Genomic DNA, 17,553 nt, shown 5'->3' on the forward strand with positions numbered 1-17,553 from the left:
AAATCCAAAAGGACATTATTTAGATTTTAATTACTCTTTCTTTTGTCATTGAATTTCTATACATGAATTTTTGCTCGTTAATTTGAAATTTGTGAAAAAAATTTCCCCAGTTCTAAAGATTCAAAGAATATCTTAAAATTGAGATATGACTGCATTCTGATTTTGCTCAGCATATCCATTTTAGAGAGTATTTTAAAATTTCATATTAACACACAAATTGGAGAGAGACCAGAGAAAAACAAATAACCTATTAAAGTTATATAATCTTTGTGTGCAACACAACTATAGAATATATTTGCAATATTATGAATTGAATCTTTAGTTTGAATTAAGAACAATTATTTAGAAACTTTATGTATGCAAAATTGTCTAACAAAGTTGGTTTGGGCCCCTATTGATCACCATGTAGGAATATTTGTAATGCCATTTTGCTGACATTTAAATTAATATATAAGATAAAACTGTTGATCAGACACTCTGAATCAGATATGAATGTTTGAAAATTTAATTTGTAACATTTAAAAACTTTTATTCATTTATTTTGCTTACATAAGGTCAATACTACTTCACAGATGGAACAGGTATTTCATTTCTGTAATTCACATCAACTTGGAAATACTCAGTTTATTTTTCCACGTTTATAATCAATTCAACATAAAAAATATTATTAGAATTAAAAATGGATCATATTTATTAAATGTAGCAATCCCCATACATGAAAGTGAAGTGAAGCATATAAAAAACTTGGCCAAAATCTAAAATGGCATTTTCCCAATTGGCAGTTACATAATTAAGGACAGATAATTTCGTTGGAGTTTTGAATTGAATAGAATATATTCTTTAAAACATTCTTCTTATCAAAATGGAAACAACATAAAAAATTTGCAGCATCAAAATTTTTTAACCTAGAATAGTTAATATCTAACATAGTGTCTTCAATACAATTGAATGAAATAGTTATGATATAATTCTGGATTAGTTAAGTAACTTATTTCAAATAATCACATACACATTCATAAGGATGCATTTGCCAGATTTGGCCATATTTGGTTATATTATACACACAAATTTTTAAAAGTCATATTTTAGCAGTATATATATTAAAAAAATTAGTCTGTATACCTTTTTCCGCACAAGCATAAGTCTCGGAATCTTCGTCTCCAAATTTTGCCTTATTTAGGTTACTCTTCATTCCCAAATCATTATAAATATGCTTTGTTCCTGTATTATTTAGAGAAGTAGTTGGAGGTGGAACACCTTGGTAAGCATACACGGGATTGTCAAAATGTCTACGATCTGCAACAAGTTTCAAGAAATTAAATATTTATGATACAACAATTCATTCACTCTTTGAAATTTAACAGGATTTAAAAAGGAAATATTAATATGCAATAAAGAGAGATAAGGCTTATTCAATATATTTACAATATATACCACTAGTAACTTATAACACCTCACACACATAATTTTAATATGATATGCTATAAATATTTTTGAATGATTTTTAATGCTACTTCGTTTTACAATGCATAGCAATAAAAATTTCTAAACCATGATATATCCATGAAATATTTACAAAATTTCCCATATCTTTAACTTTTAAAATACTTATAAGCAATAATAATAAAAAATTCCATACCTGGGGATGGATTTGGATCAGCTGCATACCTATGGGGGGATGAAAAAAAAAATTATTAAAAACATATTTTGCATTCAATTTCTGTACAATGTATATCAGGAATTAAAAATTTGCCTTGCATATAGATTTATGAAAGCAAAATATACAAAAAATATTAAATTCTATCAATCTTATTTTACATGAAATTAGTGTTGAGTTACATAAATAAAGCAGTCCTGAATTTATTATCATTTGAAATTTTATTATATATTCATCTGAAAGCAGCAAAATAATAGTCAAGACAACTTACGTCACATAAGCTAATTCATCCTTTAATCGTTTCAGACGTCTTCTGTAATACAGGATAACTAGAATGATTACTATTAATAAAATGACAGCTAAAGTAACACCTCCAACAACTCCAGCACTCGTAGATGAACTGTCTTCATCCATTTTTTGAACACTCTGGCCCATCAAACCTAGAATATATCAATCAAACATTAAATCAAGGAATAGTCATTAAAATCCTTTCTGAAATTTTTATGCAATTAAACAGATTTGACAAAAATTTTTATTAAAAAATTTAATCAAATTGGAAAAGACCAAAAAAAATTCTACAAACTTTAAACTTGTTTGGATGCATTTTTAAAACACCAGTAATTTTATATATAAGGGGATTCTAAAATATTTTACAAAAATATAAATGCTTGAGGTAACCAAAATAAGCGGATTTAGTAATAAAAAGAGTACACACAAAGTGGTAAATAAAGCATTGATATTTAAAGAAAATACAAATAACAGATCTATAAGAAAAATTGATAAAATAAAAAGGAAAAAAAAAAATAGTTTAAACAATTTAATTTTTACAGAAGCTTGAAAGCACTGGTGTTGGTGGCATACACAAGCAGAAATTTCCAGCATTTCTGGCAATTTCTAGTACCCATTAGAAATCTTACAACTAGATATTTACTGCACTAGATATAACTTTTTAATATGTTAACAAAAATGTCAAATTTACTTATTAAAGTAGCATAGCCGTTCATGCCATCTGAATAAAGAACGAATCATATGTAATATTAAGATAACTTTTGAAGATAATACTGAAATGAACTGGATCATGCAATGTGTGAAATGTTGGAAATTCAGAAAAATATATTACATAAAGATCAGTGCCATCTTATGCAATAGGCAAATTGGTGGTAATCAAAGGTGCTTAAAAATTTTGTATATCGATTTTATTTTAAATTTAAAAACAAAAAGAATTAGTTGCAATCTTAAACAAGTTAAAAGTAAAAACATGTAAGATTTTAAATAAACAACCATCATTGTTGTAATATAAATATGCATATCAGTCAAAACCATATTTTTACAGAGGCAATATATAAATATTTTTAAATATCGATAATATATTTACCACAGTAAATCATGAATACAATTAAAGAAGGTGGGAACTGCTTTAGAATAGGCATTGGTTGGTGGAATTGCAAGGCATTAATCAGTGAATCAGAATTTTTTTTACTCTATAACAGTTTATAAGGTGCTTATTTTCACAGAATCATAAATATTTTAATTATGACATGTTTGGTTCTGATGGAGTATCCGATTATACTATCCCAAGGTTCTCAAATGATTAAGATAGTAGTGATAAACATAATGAGCTTACAGTATTCTATAGACATAATCTCATTGTAATAGAATAATATATGGTCATGTTAAATATATACATTTTAAAATAGTTCTAAACATTAATTTCAAACTTTTCCTGATAGTGACTTTGAGGACTTTCAAATTTGTAAGAATGAGAACTACAGGTATTATATATATTTCAAATGTTGTTTTCATCATTATCCTTTACCACATCAAAGTGCCATTTCCACATACACACACACAATATTAATAATAAAACCATTGTTCTGCTATTTCAGTGATTTATAGTCAATTTTTCACTTTTGTCAAATATTTTAAAATCACCCTGTATATTTATAATAGAATGGTATACAAAAAGAGAGAAAATAGGCTACTTACGTATCTCACAGTTTTCTCCTCCATAACCATATTTACAAATGCAGCCAGATATGGCATTGCATATGTAGTTTTCATTTTTGCACTGACACTGCTGCATGCAATGATCACCATAATATCCTTCAGGGCACACTAAAGAAAATTTTTTTGATTATATTAAAAGGCATTTTAGATTTAACCGAACAAGTAGCATGGGAAATTATTTAAGAAAAAAAAAAAAAAAAAAAACTAAAGCAAAAAATTATTTTTATTTTATTGTCAAAAAAATGCAACACATTTATTGTAATTTGAATTAAAAAACATTTTAACATAATAAATCTTCTAACTTAGAGAGAAATTTATATTTATTAATCAATAAATAAACAAAATGAGAATTATGAAACTTAATGTCAAAGTATTTAGTTTAATATTATTGAATAATAATTTACAATTAACATATTTTAGTATCCAGCTTTGAAAATTATGGCATTTTTTTTAAAAAAATTAACGCATAAATATCTGGTTAGATAAATAAAAGCATATGACGGATTTCATTATAACTGAAGAATCTGAATGGTAATCAATAGAATTTTAATACTTTTAATAAAAAAGTAAGAATTATATAACACTTCAGATGAATGTAATTAGAAAACGTTTAATTCTTCAATAATATTGTAAATAGTAAAGGAATTAAGCATAATATAATATCAAAAACAATAAACAGTATTGAGCATTCCAGTTCTGCGAGGGCCAACAGTTTTGAAAAACAAATTTTCCTTCTTAAGAATGGTACATTTTTCAGAAATACAACCAGATTTTTAAGCAATTTCTTTGAACTTTTTACAACTTAAACTATTTTATTTGTTTTAGTAAATAATTTGTTATTGATTAATTATTAAAAGTGAAAAGCATGAAATTTTTTAATTCATGCGTGAAACAAATGAATAAAAAGAATTCCAATAAATGATCAAATGTTAATTTTTTAAACTATTGATTTCAGAAAATAATTGCAAAGGAAAATACAAAAACTGCACAATAATTCATTTGAAAGCAACACATTCACATTCTGGTATAAATTTTGCTAAAGCAACATTTTACCTTCTGTGCAACGTGAACCCATCCATCCTGGAGAACAACGGCAAACACCATCATTTCTGCGACAATACCCTCCATTTAAACAGCTGCAATTTTCTTTACAGAGAAGGCCAAATGTACCATTTGGACAAGCTAAAAATATTACAAATTTTAAAACTTAATGCAGTGTGCAAGAACATTTTTTTTTTTTTTTCATTTTTGCATACAATACTATTAAAGTGTATAATAAAAATTAATTCATAAAGTATTTATTTAATGAAATAATTGATAGGCATTCTCTCTTTAAACTTCCATACATACTGAAAGAAGACCCTTTTACCCCGATTGATTTAATGTACACTAGGCTTCTGATTCTTCAACATAATTACATTTTTAAAGAATTAATTCAGAACACTTATATAAAAAAATATAATTACTGTAGAAATAATTACGATTGAGCAAATATGAAAAGTACTTTATAAATAAAATGGAGAGAAAATCAAATCACAATAAAAATAGAAAAAAAAATAAGGATTGTTCTTTTACTAAGTAAATTTTATTTTATTACTACCTTGTTTCAAAACCACTCCTTCAAAATGAATCTAATATAGAACCTTTGGTATAAAGAATACTGTAGTAATTGTGAATAATTAAGCTTATTTTACTAAATTATCCTTGGAAAGACAAATAGAAATATAGTGTTTTCTAATCTCTGATGAAAAAGTATACAATGTGTTTCAGAAACTATGGAATAAATTTTAAGCATAGACTGGGTGAACAGAAACATGGAATTGTCTTCTGTCAAAAAAAAAAATTACAAGATGATTATTTAAAAACTTTACCAATATGAGAGTTCCTAGCAATTGTATACCATTCAAGGAAATTAAATAGAAATTTGGATTTTTTTTTTTTTGACTCAAGAATTCTGTGAGAAACATTTCAGTTCCCACAGTTACAATAATAGTGATAAAATTTTAAAAATCAATATCATGTTTTCTTTCATTTAAATGCAATCTTCAGAATAAAAAAAAATCATAAATATAATTAGAAAGATATCTGTATGATAAAAATACCATCAATAAGCAAAAATCATGAAAAAGGTAAAAAGACAAAGAAGCAACAAAAAAAGTGAAACATTTTAGTTCACAAATAATGCAATTATGTTCTGTCTATTTATGTTTACAATTTCAAGTTCTATAGCAAAAAAAAAAAAAAAAAAAAAAAAATCTGTGTATCTGACCTAATCCTAAAGTCTGCGGCAAGATTTTTAGAAATATCCTACATATAATTTACAATACAATATATGAATTAAATTATTTTAAATCATAACTTTTCTAATTTGTTTTTTCTATTGATTAAGTATTATCCAAGTACTAAACTATCTCAAATTAACAAGAAATAAATTGTCTACATGCAACAAAGAAGAAGAAGTGTAAAATAATGCTAAGAAATAAATACTAGACCTCAAATTTAACAAAAATATTCAAAGTATTGTAAAGGAAAATATAGGTTTTTAATGTACATACATTAAAAATGAAATAGAGTGATATATTCAATTCATTTCAATTATCTATAAAAGTAAATAATTCACAAAAAACTTACGAATACTGCAATCGTCCCCTTTCCAACCAGGTGGACATTGGCATTCACCAGTAGCAGGATTACATTGCCCATAATTCTTGCATTTACAAACAAATTCACATCGAGCTCCATAATGACCAGAGGGACATGCTAAAAATTCGTTTAAATTATGCCCACATTTTAAATTGGTTCAAATGAATGCAAAAAAGAAGAATGGATGCATAAAAAAATTTCATGAGAAAGAGAAGAAGTATTTAATTCTTACTTTCACTGCAGCTTAGACCAGTGAAACCTGGGTTACAATGGCACCGCCCAGTGACATGGTGACAAGTTCCATTACTGTTAATGCAAAGTGGACATGTTTCTGAGCAGTTGTATCCAAAGTATCCAGGTTGACAAACTGTGAAAGAAAAATTTTTCTTATCATACACCGTGTTCATCTTTGGTCATAAAATTAAAGGAAAAAGCCAACATAAAGAAAGTAAAACTATTCTTAAGAATACGTAAAAAGTAAAAAGTTCAGGAAATAAAAATACATAATCAACAACATTTAGATTACTTTAGTTAGATTAATGTTAAATTAAGTCACAGCAACATAAGGACTATTTTGGGATGGATTTAATAATGTTGAACAGAAGTCAGATTTAATAATTTTGTCAAAATAGCAGGATTATAGTACAACACTTGAATAAATATCTCGAACAACTCATGCATTAAAGTACAACAGGTCGATTTATAATTTGGGTATGTTGGATTATCAAAAGAACTGGGTTTCATATCCACGATGTTTTGATTTTGCTAACCACCAGGCTATTGTTTCTCCTTAATTAGAACAGAGCAATTTCTATAAATAAAAAGACTTAGGGACAAAATAAACAAAATTGTATGTATAGCATTTCGTATACTAACTCTGATCACAATTCTTGCCAGTCCATCCTCTCTCGCATACACAAAGACCAGTGGTAATATCACAGGATGAGTTGTTTTTGCAATCACAAATATTGCCACACTCAGGTCCCCATTGACCACGATCACATTGACTGTCACATCTTATACCTAAAGTTGGATTTCAAAAAAAATTATTATTTTCACAAAAGTGATAGTCTTTTGCATACATTTTAATGATTATACAGAAATGAAGTATATATATATAATGCTTGAATAGAGTATTCAAGCATTATATATCATGAAAATATTAACTTGACTCATTTTTTTATATTCTAGAATATATTAATATATATTCATTATTTTATAGTTTAGAATACATTATATTTCAAATTACATTTAATCTGCATCATAAAGCAAATGGATTAAGTCAAAGGTTTAATATTTTAAGCATTCTGCAAATTCAGAAATCAAACAGTTTTCATGTTCATGTGTTTCAATTTATTCACATGTTTTGCTATAAAGAATTTGCTAAATTTTATAATAAGGATTTTATAAACACATTTTGTAACCTGAGGAGAATTTAAAATTGAGATATTTCTATAAAGTATTTTATTAATCAAATGAATATTGTGGAATATTTATAAAAAATTTAAAACAACACAAAACAAAAACATATTTCATATTCCTGTTCAATGTTAGCTCTCTTTCTCACTCTCTCTCTCACACACACACATACATACATATACACAAATCCAATGAACATACCATTCCATCCTTTATGACAATGACACTGCCCAGTAACATGGTCACAGCTGTCAGCATGATTCCAGTCACAGTCACATTTTTTAGAGCAGCTTAGCCCATATGAACCATGCTGAAAGTAAACAAATACAGAATGAGTTTTTCCCTCTTCAAAAACGAAATACATTTCAGCTTTCTTGAAATACTTTTAACTTTTGAAAAATAATAGTTGCTATTTTTTTTAATTAAGCATTTGTTTGTATGAAAAGAAATCTGGAAAGAATAACAAAATGAAAGTAAGAGAAATAAATTCACTCTTATATTTTTCAATTAAATATGAAGCACAATAAAAAAAATTAAATTAAAATATCTTTAGACAGGTGACTTATATGAATAATTATACACGATTAATTTCAACAACAGAATCAGTTTAAAATTCCTTACAGAAGATGTTAATATATAGTTAAATCTGTTACAAAATTCAAATTTAATGACTCAGAAGCGCTACTGAATTGGATACATTGACTTTTCATTCTATACTATTTGCTTTTACAAATGCTTTGGAATTTCTGCATAACATTTTATTACAATCTTTATTAAAATTTTCAAATGCCAGACATATCAATATTTCCTTTCAATATTGATAATTCATGTAATCTGGATTACAAAGAAGCAATAATTTAACTTTTCAATATCTTGACACATGTTGCACTTTTCCCGAACACAAATGCTCATAGAATGATAAAATGAAGAAAACACAAAATAAGGTATTTACTTTGCACTTTTGCTCGCAATGATCTCCTGTGTATCCAGCTGTGCAGCTGCATTCTCCAGATACAGGATCACAGGCAGCTCCATTCTGACATTGACATTTGTTTTGACACTGCACGCCATACATTCCAAGGTGACAAGGGAGATTACAGCTAATGCCATTCCAACCTGCCAGGTGAATTAAATATTAGAAAGACATATACCAACTGGAAATAAAATTCAGCATTTTCAAAACATGGTAAAAAAAAAAAAAAAACATACTAACAATTTTATTTACAAATTTAATTCTTTATAAACACTTTAACAAACAGGGCGATATTTCAGAAATTGTGGAATAAAAAATTAATGAATTTAGTCAAATGCGGTTTTAATATGTTTTCTATGAAACTAGTCATGTTTCATGCCAATATCATAAAAATTTCTTAAATAAAATTGCTTCATACCTGGTGTACATGAACAGTATCCTGATGTATGAGAACAACTGGCACCATTTTCACAGGTACAATTATTGGCACAATTTCTGCCATATTTGCCAACAGGGCATTTGTCTTCACAGCTAAGGAAGTAAATTTACATTCAAATATTAGAATAAAATTTTGAAATACATAAAATGAAATTAAATAACATCTCTTTTGCATCATAAATTACATTTTATCCAGTTATCTATGAATGAAGAATTTTTTTAAAAATCAATACATATAAATATTTTTAACATATGGGTAGTAAGTAAATAAGCCAAATAGAACATCTTTTAAATAACTATTTCGGGGGAAAAAAACTTTTTTTTTCACTAATGCACTACAATAAAATATAACAGATTATTAAAAAACCGTTTTCATACGCATATCAAAGAAGGATGCCCAGTTGATTTTAAACTGATTATTCTAATTATCTAATATGACACATCAATTAAGTTCTATATTACTCTAGATTTGTTAAAGTAATTTTCAAGATTTTCATGCCCTCTGCTCTTCTTAATCATTGCTGCAAAAAATTGAGGAAAGCCAGAAAAATCAAAACAATATTGCTTTTATGTTGCTAATTCAGCAATACCTAGAAAATTGAACACTCAAACTTTGAGATAGACTTAATAATAATAATTTAAAAAAAAGTCTCAAATGCATTTAATTAAAAGATTTAACAGCTGGGTGAGAAAAAAAATTATGTTATTCATTAATTTAATAAAAATAATGCAAACAAATTTTGTGGTACAAAACACAAATATAAAAATATAATTAGAAATCACAATTTTGTTAAATTTATTAGAAAAAAAATCATTAAAAAATTACATAGCAATACCATAATATTAAAAGCAAATAATTAAAAAATTACTTCTTTCCAATGTAACCAGATTCACAGATGCAAGTCCCATTTACTGGATCACAAAGAGCACCATTGTAACATTCACAGTTTTGTTCACAATTCAGTCCATAGGTAAGTGGAGGACAAGGACGACTGCAATAATCTCCTGTCCACCCAGGTAAACATTTGCATCGTCCTGACCATGGATGACAGCTAGTGTAAAAAACGTATTTAAATAAAAAATATTGGGAAAAGTATACATAAAAATCAAAAGCTAGCATTTAATAGATAACATAAAATTGAAACTCAATATATACTTTTTTTTTACTATTATAATAAAATTGGAGTATGAACAGAATAAACGATGTGAATTATTAACAATTTAACTTTTAAATACAAAACAAAGAAAATTTGAAATTTAAACTTCTAAAAATTTTTTTACATGAATGATCATTACAAATTGAAATGAAATCAGAAGATGATTTTCACATGCATATCAGGGAATTTTGAACATTCAGGTTTCTTCTTCAAGAAAACAATAAACAAGATAACAGAAATGAGTTTCATAATGCAATAACTGATAAGAATTTGATACAGTCCTTAATTAAAATTATGTTTAAAATATTTGAACAAAAAAGTAGCAATAATGTAGCAAACTTATAGAATTTAGTATATTTGGAACTTAAAGAAAAACCAAACAATAACAATATGATCAAAACGAACTACATAGAGTTTGAAATTCTAGATTTCCCACATTCTTTTATGTTAACACAATAAAACAAGTTCAACAATCAGTTAATAAGTTTGAATTTTTAATTAAATAAGAAATTCATTTCCACTTACAGTTCAGTATTATCTTGTTTACACTGGCATATTTGATCACATTTTGGACCAAAGTATTCCTTTGGACATACTAAAAGAAATAAACAAAATTTGTTTAAAGAATGGCATTCAATAATAGTATACTTCTTTAAAAAAAAAATTTTTTTTTTAAAGGTCAAAATTAAGTACAACAAAGAATTACACAATTATTTAAAAAATAATCTTACAAAAAGAAATCTTTTAAATATTCAATACTCAGTTAGATTTTTAGCAGTAAATGTTAAAATTGTACTAAATTTTTTGACAATAATGTTGAAAAGTACAAAATATAAATAAAAACAAGTATGTCTAATTTAAAAATCTAAATTATTATAGAAATCCCTATGCCAAAAAAAAAGTAAATAGTTGCAATTTCATCCACTGAATATTTCAGCACGCATTGCTTTAGCAATTAAAAAATATTTGCTAATAATTCAAAACAAAATACATTTAAGTATATACTAGAATACACGAATGTTTGTCTCAAATAAACTAATTATATTTCATAAAATATTAATAGAACTAAAATGACTGGGAAAAATAATTATCAATATTATTGGGGGGGGGGATCAATAAAGAAGATCATTTTGAATCTCATACATAAAAATTTGATATAAAAACAATTAACACTCAAAATAATGGATTATTTGAGGTTTAAAAGTTGTCCATAAAATATTAAGTTTATAAAATCAGAATTGTATTATGTAGATATTATACTATACAACACAAGTGGAAAACATTAAATGCAAGTTATTATCATATGAACAAAAAATCCTCTTACAGTTGCATATTTGAAAGGTCAAATGTTTAGCATCACAATTATCTTTCAACAACTAAATACTCTATATTAATTAAATTATATCTGTTGTATGTTAAATCAAGGGCATACAATATTTTTATTACAAGTATGGAATACATACTTCTACTTTCACATCGTTCTCCAGTAAATCCAGCAGGGCACATACATGTACCATCAACAGGATCACAGTTGGCACCATTATCACAGCTACAATTCTAAGAGAAATGAAATAGGAATTACTGAATAATCGTTTTTATAATATACAGAAGCTGTTGCTATTCCTAGAATATTTCTGATTTTACTTATTCGTTTTTTTTTTTTTTTTTTGTCTAAAAAAGTAAAAATTTTGCAATTAGTTTTTTTTTTTTTTTTTTTTTTTTTTTTCCCTGGAATATTAGCTTAAAAAAGAAATCCCATTCCAGAAAATTTGATGTATGATATTTCCTTATGTTAAAATTCTCTTTATTTGTAAACAACTGTGCATTTGTTTGTACAGTGTAAACAAAATAAAGGCTAAAGTGACAATCATGGCTACATTCAAAACAGAAACTGTATAAATATTTTTCTAGTTGCAATATAATTTTTAGAATTAATTAAGTGAAAACAAATTCTTTATTTAAAAGGCAAATTTTAGCAATTGAAATTTAAAATTTTGTAGTTATAGATATACAAACACTCTGAAAATACAGTTGTATATAACTAATTAGGACTATAATTTAAAAAAGGATGGATGAAGTAGATAATAATGAAAAATAATTAATAATGAAAAAAAAAAAAAAAAACAGTACATTTTCATTGAATGCAGGGATTACAAGTGCATGGAGAAAATGTACTATGGAAAGTTAATCTTCTATGAAAAAAGCTTTGTTAAATAGTTCAAATTAAAAATATATGTATAATTTAAATAAATCTAAATGTAGTCATGATTAAAAAGGTGAAAAATCAAACAAATGTTAATAAAAAAATTTTTATGACGGCTTTGTAAGTAGGTACATAATATATTATTTCTTTAAAAAGGTAGTGTTTTTCTTTTTGCTCAGGATAATGACAGATGAAACTTCTTAAAAATTTCCCATGTGTAGAAAAATTTTGTCAACTCTCATACAGAATCTTCTTTTTTTTTTTTTTTTTATTTATTTATTTATTTGGATGAATCTTTTGTCAAATTCAGACACTAACAATTCTCAACTTCTATTAACAACTTTTCAACTTAGCATTTTATTTTCCTCACTGTAACTGCTTTCAATGTCTTCTGGAATCATCTAATTCTTCATTCACCATTTTATGTTTAATTCACAGATAACTCTTTTGTTCTTGAAAGTCTTTTGTTGCCAATTTTGTACAATTTCGTTGGAATCATTTTTGTATGGTAGTGCTCTGTAGCATATTGTATTAAAATAAATATCTAACATTAGGCAAATTAAACAGAAACAATTTAGATAATGTGTATGCAGAAAATCATGATCAATATATCCACATTTGACAATGGTTTTACTACTCTACAATCAGGAGCATATAATGCAATTCAAAAAAAAATTATTTAAAATAAAATTGTGAATCATATAAACTTACATTTGAACAATTCAGCCCCCAGGTACCAAGAGGGCACTCATCTTGACACCTCTCACCTCGATATCCAGCTGCACAAGTGCACTTTCCAGTTAAATGGTCACAAGATGCTCCATTATAGCACACACACCTTTCCTCACAGCCTTTGCCATAATAGCCAGGTGAGCATGGATTAGCACAAACAGCACCCTTAAAAAAATTAGTGCTTAAATATGTAACAAATTTTGTGAAAATTTCAATAGTATTGAGCAAGGTCTCTCAATCTTTTAAAATTTTATACCACATAAATAATTTTATTAATACATGCTATCATTAAATAGTTGGTAGTAATAGATAATATCAAATATGACGATTCATTAGAGATGAAGAGTTTTAAATTTATTAATTTCAAATCAGGTTCAATTAGCAATTATATCCTGTATTTATTTTTAATTAATAGCAAAGACTGTCAATCTATGCATTAAACTGGGAAGCATTATAAGTTTATTCCTTTAATAGGAATATACTTTTTATCTCTTCCTTTTAACAAAAAATTACATTTGAAACATTTCTGTTCTGTCTGAGGAATTATATTATTTTGAAGTCCTGAGATAAAACAGAAATATTTAAAAACTGACCTCTTTTTCGAAAATGGAACATTATATAGTACAGTATTCTAGTATATGGCCAATGGACAATTGTTAGAAGCACCAACTGAAAGGGTGGGCTGGGTGTTGAAACAGAAATAAATAAAAAAAACTTGTATTGGAATAATAAATTTTAAAACGAAATATTAAGAGGGGTAAAATTTCATATTTATTGAGAACATCAATTAAAATTTTTCATGCATAAATTGTAATTCCCAAAATAATATAAAATATCAGCCACTAATGACACCTATACCAGAAGATGAAAATCCTTAATATAAGTTATAAAAAAATATTTTACGATATTACATGATTTGAAGCTACAATGTCATATTTTATTCATGTGCTTAAAATATATTTGTAAATACTTACAGTCCATCCAGATGGACAGAAACAGTCTCCTGTAACATGGTCACAGGTGCCACCATTCTGACAATCGCATTTGTTAGCACATGATTCTCCATGAGTACCTTCAGGACAAGGTTCTGTACATCTAAAAAAATAAAGTAAGTTGAAAACATTTTATAAAATTGAATACATTTCTGATGATCTCTAGAATTGTGTCATGGGGGGGGGGGAACCCAGATAACAGAATTCTGCAGAAAATTTAAAACATGGAAACACTTTTATACAATTTTTATTTACAACAGCAGCAATCCATCAAACAATAATTGAGAATTTATTATACTTATTTCCAAAACTACAGCTTAACATTTTCCCACCAAGACAAAAAAAAAAAAAAAAAAGTGTTAATTGATAATAAAAAATGATTTATTATAAGCAATATTATTAAATTAAAAGCAAATTTACAAAATAAAATTTGGCAACACAGCATTTAACAAAAACTGAATCTTTAAAAGAAGAATTTATGATTCACTCTGCAAATATATATATATAAAAAGACAATCATTCTAATATGTTAATTTTTAGGAACACAATGGGTTCAAAATTTAATGTAACATAATTACAATTGAAATCATTTAACATGTCTGAAGAACAGTGCAAAATTGAGTTTGTTTCATACTTACAACAAATTAAATTTTCAGAAGCTGGGAAGCAAAAATAGATTATATTTGGAGGTTATATGAGGAAACGAAAATCTCACTTGCCATCCTTTCCTTCTTAAATTTCACAAGAGTTAGAATAATGATGATGTCAGATGCATATAGATTAAATAGCAGGTTAGTTAATTAGAAGTTAAAAATAACTTTTCATTCCTTAGTTTTTAAGCAATTGTAGCCATCAAAAACTTTTAATATAAAAGTTAATTATTTTACTGAACTGGTATGCCCTTTTTTCTCCCCCCCCCTAAAATGTAGTTACTGGGAAATGAAAATTTCAACTATCACCATTTCCACTTTTCTAACAACATATTACTTCTTTCAAAATTACTTTAGTTAACATATTCAGTAGATAAATAGCCAATGTATTCTATTATAAGACTTAAAAAAAAAGTTTTTAGTTCAGTAACAATAATGAGAGAAGAGAAGAAAAAATCTTCCCCAAAATTGTGTCATAAGAAACATGGCAGTATTAACTACAATGATGAATTTGCCATTGTGCTAATTTAAAATAATATAAAATACAAGCATTTCAAGTTAATCACTACTTTTTGATATCAATGAGCTACTCTTAAAAGAAAGAATTCTAAAGGAATTATACTATGCAATACCTATATTCTCTATAACACATGGAATTTATTCTTAAGTCTCATTTTCTTCTCATCTCAATCATTATTATTATTATTATTATTTTATAATATCCTTTTCAAATCTTCAATCATTTTAAAAATCCTCACTCATGAGGTAGGACAATTACATGTATTAAAAATGCCATTGAAAACATATAGGTAAATAAGTTTATACTTACAGAGGGCCTCTATAACCAGGAGCACATTCACAAGCACCAGAAACAGGATTGCAGGAAGCACCATTTTCACATCGACATTCTTGCTCACAGTGGTAGCCATAAAAGCCTTCATCGCAGGGTTCACTGCAGTCTGAACCTTGCCAACCTGCAAATTTGTTGAAAAAGAAATTGGAAAAAAGACAGTTCTGTGAAATCAATTATTTTTTACTAGTTTATGAAGGCTAATAAAGGTAAATTGAGAAAAACTGAGACTCATATCTAGTTTAACTTGCAAATGCTAATTATTAATAAAAGCAGAGGACATACCAGGTTTACATGAACATGTACCAGTTACAGGATCACAGAGGGCTTTGTTTTGACAAATACAATCTCGTTCACATTGAGGACCATATTTGCCAGAAGGACAAGCTGAAAAGTTGAAGAAAAAAAAATTAGCTTTGAGAAATAACATTCATGTCTTAAAATTTTTATTTAAAGGATTAATAAAAATACAAAAAATAATAGTGATTGATCATTTTTTGGTGAAGATTTGACAATTCATTAAGTGGGCTAAAACCACAACATTTAAAGAAATAAAATATTAATCATAAAAATATTACTTAGCAATTAAATTTTTTAAAAATCAGTGTCAATAAAAGGAGAGAGAAAAATTAAGAACTACAAAAATTCCATTTTACTATTTTTGTTCAGATGCTTTAACATTTTATATCAAAGTTAAATAATGAAAATTCTTAAAAAGTAGGCAAAGTAAATTATCTGATATAAAAATGTTATTTTTTTCAGTTTTTTAAATAAATATTTTTATGGAATTTTTTTTTTCTCACAGTTAATTTTAAAATTCTTATTTATTTTTTGACATAGAAGTGGGTTTTATTCAAAATTATCTTTTAATTTAAAAATGAGATCACATACAGGGGAAAAAAAAACAAAAAACGTAAGAATCCATGCACTAATATGCTGCACATATTTTACACATATAATTAGAATTCTCAGATTATAGTTTTCAATAGTTTACTTATCTTTTAACATAAAAGTGGGCTTTATTCAAAATTATCTTTTAATTTAAAAATGATTTCACATACAGAAAAAAAGATGTCTGTAATAACATATAAAATTTGCATTATTAATTAGAATTTTCAGATATAATTATTTTGTTAATAGTTTTCAACTGATATGCAAGATTCCAAAGTTAAGAAATTTAGAAGAATAAAGCAAAGAGTTGCATGCTTACCATGATACACTAAAAGCATGAAAAGAAAAAAAGAAACTTTTAGTACAGCTGATAGGCAGATTATCTCAAATGTTTAAAGTTAAAAGAAATTCATAAAGATGCAAGAAATGAAGAAATTAAAATGGTACTTACAAATGTTGCATGTAGGTCCCCCGAAACCTGCTTGACATTCACATTCTTCAGGACCAATGCAAATACCATGAATACAGGAATTTGTGCAATATGCTAAGAAAATAATTTTAATTTATAATAATTTAATTAACATAATTTCATTATTTTATACTTAAAAAAATTATTCATTAAGAAATTAACTTGCTTTAAAACTGGTTCACTGTATTTAAAAAATTAAGTAGATAAAAGGAAAGTTTTAACTTTTTGTTCTGAAAAAATGAGTCCTGTGAAGTGCAATTTTGTAGAGACATTTGCAAATATCAAGATAGACTTTTAGAAATTAATACGTCAATTTAGAGTATTTTCTATTTCTGCCCAAAAAAAGTTGAGAATGTCAGATAATATAAATTAATTTCATTCAGAATATGCAATTGGCTTAAAATAACCTACTTAAAATTCCATAAATCATTAAATATAAATAGCATTTATTAAAATTCTAATAGAAACAAAA

At 26.3% G+C, this 17,553-nt stretch overlaps 1 protein-coding gene across 2 annotated transcripts in view; it reads right to left on the minus strand.

Annotated features, from left to right (window-relative positions):
- Positions 1-17,553, minus strand: part of LOC129962869 (protein draper-like) — a 107,755-nt gene that overhangs the window by 1,766 nt on the left and 88,436 nt on the right. For both annotated transcript variants that reach the window (XM_056076880.1, XM_056076872.1), the window contains exons 5-23: positions 17,064-17,156; positions 16,007-16,108; positions 15,701-15,845; positions 14,204-14,324; positions 13,209-13,394; positions 11,758-11,851; positions 10,820-10,889; positions 10,007-10,189; positions 9,118-9,230; positions 8,679-8,842; positions 7,928-8,036; positions 7,184-7,330; positions 6,540-6,674; positions 6,296-6,424; positions 4,718-4,846; positions 3,644-3,772; positions 1,929-2,097; positions 1,640-1,668; positions 1,123-1,296 (exon numbers count right to left, since the gene is read on the minus strand). In XM_056076880.1, the coding sequence (XP_055932855.1) occupies positions 1,123-1,296; positions 1,640-1,668; positions 1,929-2,097; positions 3,644-3,772; positions 4,718-4,846; positions 6,296-6,424; positions 6,540-6,674; positions 7,184-7,330; positions 7,928-8,036; positions 8,679-8,842; positions 9,118-9,230; positions 10,007-10,189; positions 10,820-10,889; positions 11,758-11,851; positions 13,209-13,394; positions 14,204-14,324; positions 15,701-15,845; positions 16,007-16,108; positions 17,064-17,156 (2,421 nt within the window). The remainder of the gene's footprint in view (positions 1-1,122; positions 1,297-1,639; positions 1,669-1,928; positions 2,098-3,643; positions 3,773-4,717; positions 4,847-6,295; positions 6,425-6,539; positions 6,675-7,183; positions 7,331-7,927; positions 8,037-8,678; positions 8,843-9,117; positions 9,231-10,006; positions 10,190-10,819; positions 10,890-11,757; positions 11,852-13,208; positions 13,395-14,203; positions 14,325-15,700; positions 15,846-16,006; positions 16,109-17,063; positions 17,157-17,553) is intronic.

The sequence above is a fragment of the Argiope bruennichi genome, chromosome 1, assembly GCF_947563725.1.
Source record: "Argiope bruennichi chromosome 1, qqArgBrue1.1, whole genome shotgun sequence".
Classification (NCBI taxonomy): Eukaryota; Metazoa; Arthropoda; class Arachnida; order Araneae; family Araneidae; genus Argiope; species Argiope bruennichi.